At 34.1% G+C, this 2,238-nt stretch overlaps 1 protein-coding gene across 2 annotated transcripts in view; it reads left to right on the plus strand.

Annotated features, from left to right (window-relative positions):
* LOC109844057 (RING finger and transmembrane domain-containing protein 2-like) overlaps nucleotides 1-2,238 on the plus strand; it is an 18,665-nt gene that overhangs the window by 5,028 nt on the left and 11,399 nt on the right. For both annotated transcript variants that reach the window (XM_020413065.1, XM_020413064.1), the window contains exon 2: nucleotides 2,060-2,136. In XM_020413065.1, coding sequence (XP_020268654.1) covers nucleotides 2,092-2,136 — 45 coding nt within the window. In that variant the 5' untranslated portion in view covers nucleotides 2,060-2,091. The remainder of the gene's footprint in view (nucleotides 1-2,059; nucleotides 2,137-2,238) is intronic.

Consider the following 2,238-nt stretch of genomic DNA (forward strand, 5'->3'; position numbering starts at 1 on the left):
GGGTTAAGATCCATCCTCCCCTTTCTCATGAGAGAGATGTTTGTTTTCTCATTTTGCCTCTTCCATTTTCCCCTTTCTCTATTTTTAATTTATACTCTTCATGAATTCATGTTAACTAGTTACTCTCTGCTTTTATCTCTAGGATTACTCATGTACTTAATTTTCAATATTTTACAAATATACTAGTAATTTTTTTCTTGGATGCTTGTGTAGAATCAATAACCATATTTCTTTTTGACAATAGTGTAATACTTACAGATTGGATTTTTATATATGTTTTCTTTGCTGTGAATAAACTATAATATTGATGTAAATGAGTATATTTTATCGTTCTAACATATCATCCTAGTTAGTAGTAAAAGCATATAATACCAATAGAATATAACAAGAAGTTTTTGTCATAACTGAAATTTATCATACTTGGCTACTTCTATTTGAAGCCGTACCTGACGTGTATTTATACCATATCAAAACTCCTTGGACACTCCTTCCATTTATGCACACACTTATTCGGGCATGTACTCAATTATACAATATATGTTTTATTTTAAACACTTGCTATACACTTCTTATATCCTACACTTCAAATCCGCTTCCTGAAACTTGTTGGACATAGGTCGGGTCCCAAACTATAGTTTTAAAGACGTATTGTCTAGTTCAAAAACGAGCTGTTTTCCAATTTATAATCCACAAATAAAAGAAACATAAAAATATTAGAGGAATTTAATTCTCGTAACATGTAAAGGAAAAACAATGTTGATCTCATGTAAGCTATTAATTTCAATATGTAATATGTATCTACATATATGTGTGTGTGAATATTTATATAGCCATCTTCCTGTACCCTTTTTTTTTACAAATTTGTCATGTCCCATACTATTATTGGTGCTTGTACCAGTTTCCATGCAACAGACTGAAATGGAGAACTGCGAAGTTGTAGGCTGTTAATGAATACTTAGTAGCCTGGAGGATTTGTAGGAGAACTGCAACTCACATAGGTACAAGTCTGATACGATATTATTAAAACTTGGAAATTTTGTAGCTATGAAGCACCGACACTCCATTCTTGGCCCCGAGTCCGTGCCCGTCGTGTGTCGGACGCGACACGCATTCGACACGCTTTCAACACGCAGTCAACGCCCCGACACGCGTCTCGACACGTTCTCGACTTGCCGAATTCTGCCCGATTCATTCTCGACACGCGAATTCACCCGAAATACCCCTATACCATCAAAAAAACCCAAACCCTAGACCTATCGATCGAGTGGCAGCCTCTCATCTCTCTCTCCCCCTCTTGCGATCTCGTTCTCTCTCCGAATCCTCTCTCTCTCTCTCTGAATTTTTATATGTTTGTAATGTTAGACTTGTTAGTAGCTTAGTATTTTGTGTTTGAGGATTACATTTTAGTTTGTTGTTTGAATTTTATAAATTTATCTATATATAATAATAATATTAAAAAAATCTAGCCGTGTCGTCGTGTCCTATTTTTTTGGGTTTTGTCGTGTCCGTGTCGTCGTGTGCGTGTCCATGCTTCGTAGTTTTGTAGTGTTTTATAGTTGGAGCTTTGTTTTATTGATATAGCTTGAGTTAGTGACCATTTTTGTTGGCGGTTGTAGACTTATGATTTTTTTTGGGATTTTCATAAATTTTCTATTTCATGCTTGTTTCTCTTAGAAATTTCCCTTTTATTAACTGAAGTCATTGCAAATCACTTCCTGTTTCATCTTCACGTTGCGTATATTATCACAGTACTTTCTATGCTATTGTTTTCTATTAACATTCAGCTGGTACAGTTGTCATTTTTTGCTTTTACATTAATTACATACATAAGTTCTCGATCACTACAAGGTTAGCATAATGGAGATTTTTGATAGTTCTACTTTGTGCTTCTTTTGGCTAGAGTAGTTCTTAAGACAAAATCCATGTATCATAATTTTAAGTTCTTCCCATCAAAATGGTGGTGAACCAAAACTTTTTCATATACGTGCATTGTTCTTTGCTTTGTTGTCTTTGCTTCTTTTATGTTAATAGTAATCTGACATTGTTGAAGGCATTACAGGTTTCTTTGTCGCAATCTGGATTGCAGCAGTAATGTACAAGTCTAATGATATATTACGGAAACAGACTGCTCTAAAGGTTTGATTGTTTTTTCTCTGTATCAAGTTCTATTTCAAAAGAAATGACGTGTTTATTACTTCGTTACTTTTACCTTCTTTTCGGAGAAACTTTATTAAAAAA

The sequence above is a fragment of the Asparagus officinalis genome, chromosome 5 (genome assembly GCF_001876935.1).
Source record: "Asparagus officinalis chromosome 5, Aspof.V1, whole genome shotgun sequence".
NCBI classification, from domain to species: Eukaryota; Viridiplantae; Streptophyta; class Magnoliopsida; order Asparagales; family Asparagaceae; genus Asparagus; species Asparagus officinalis.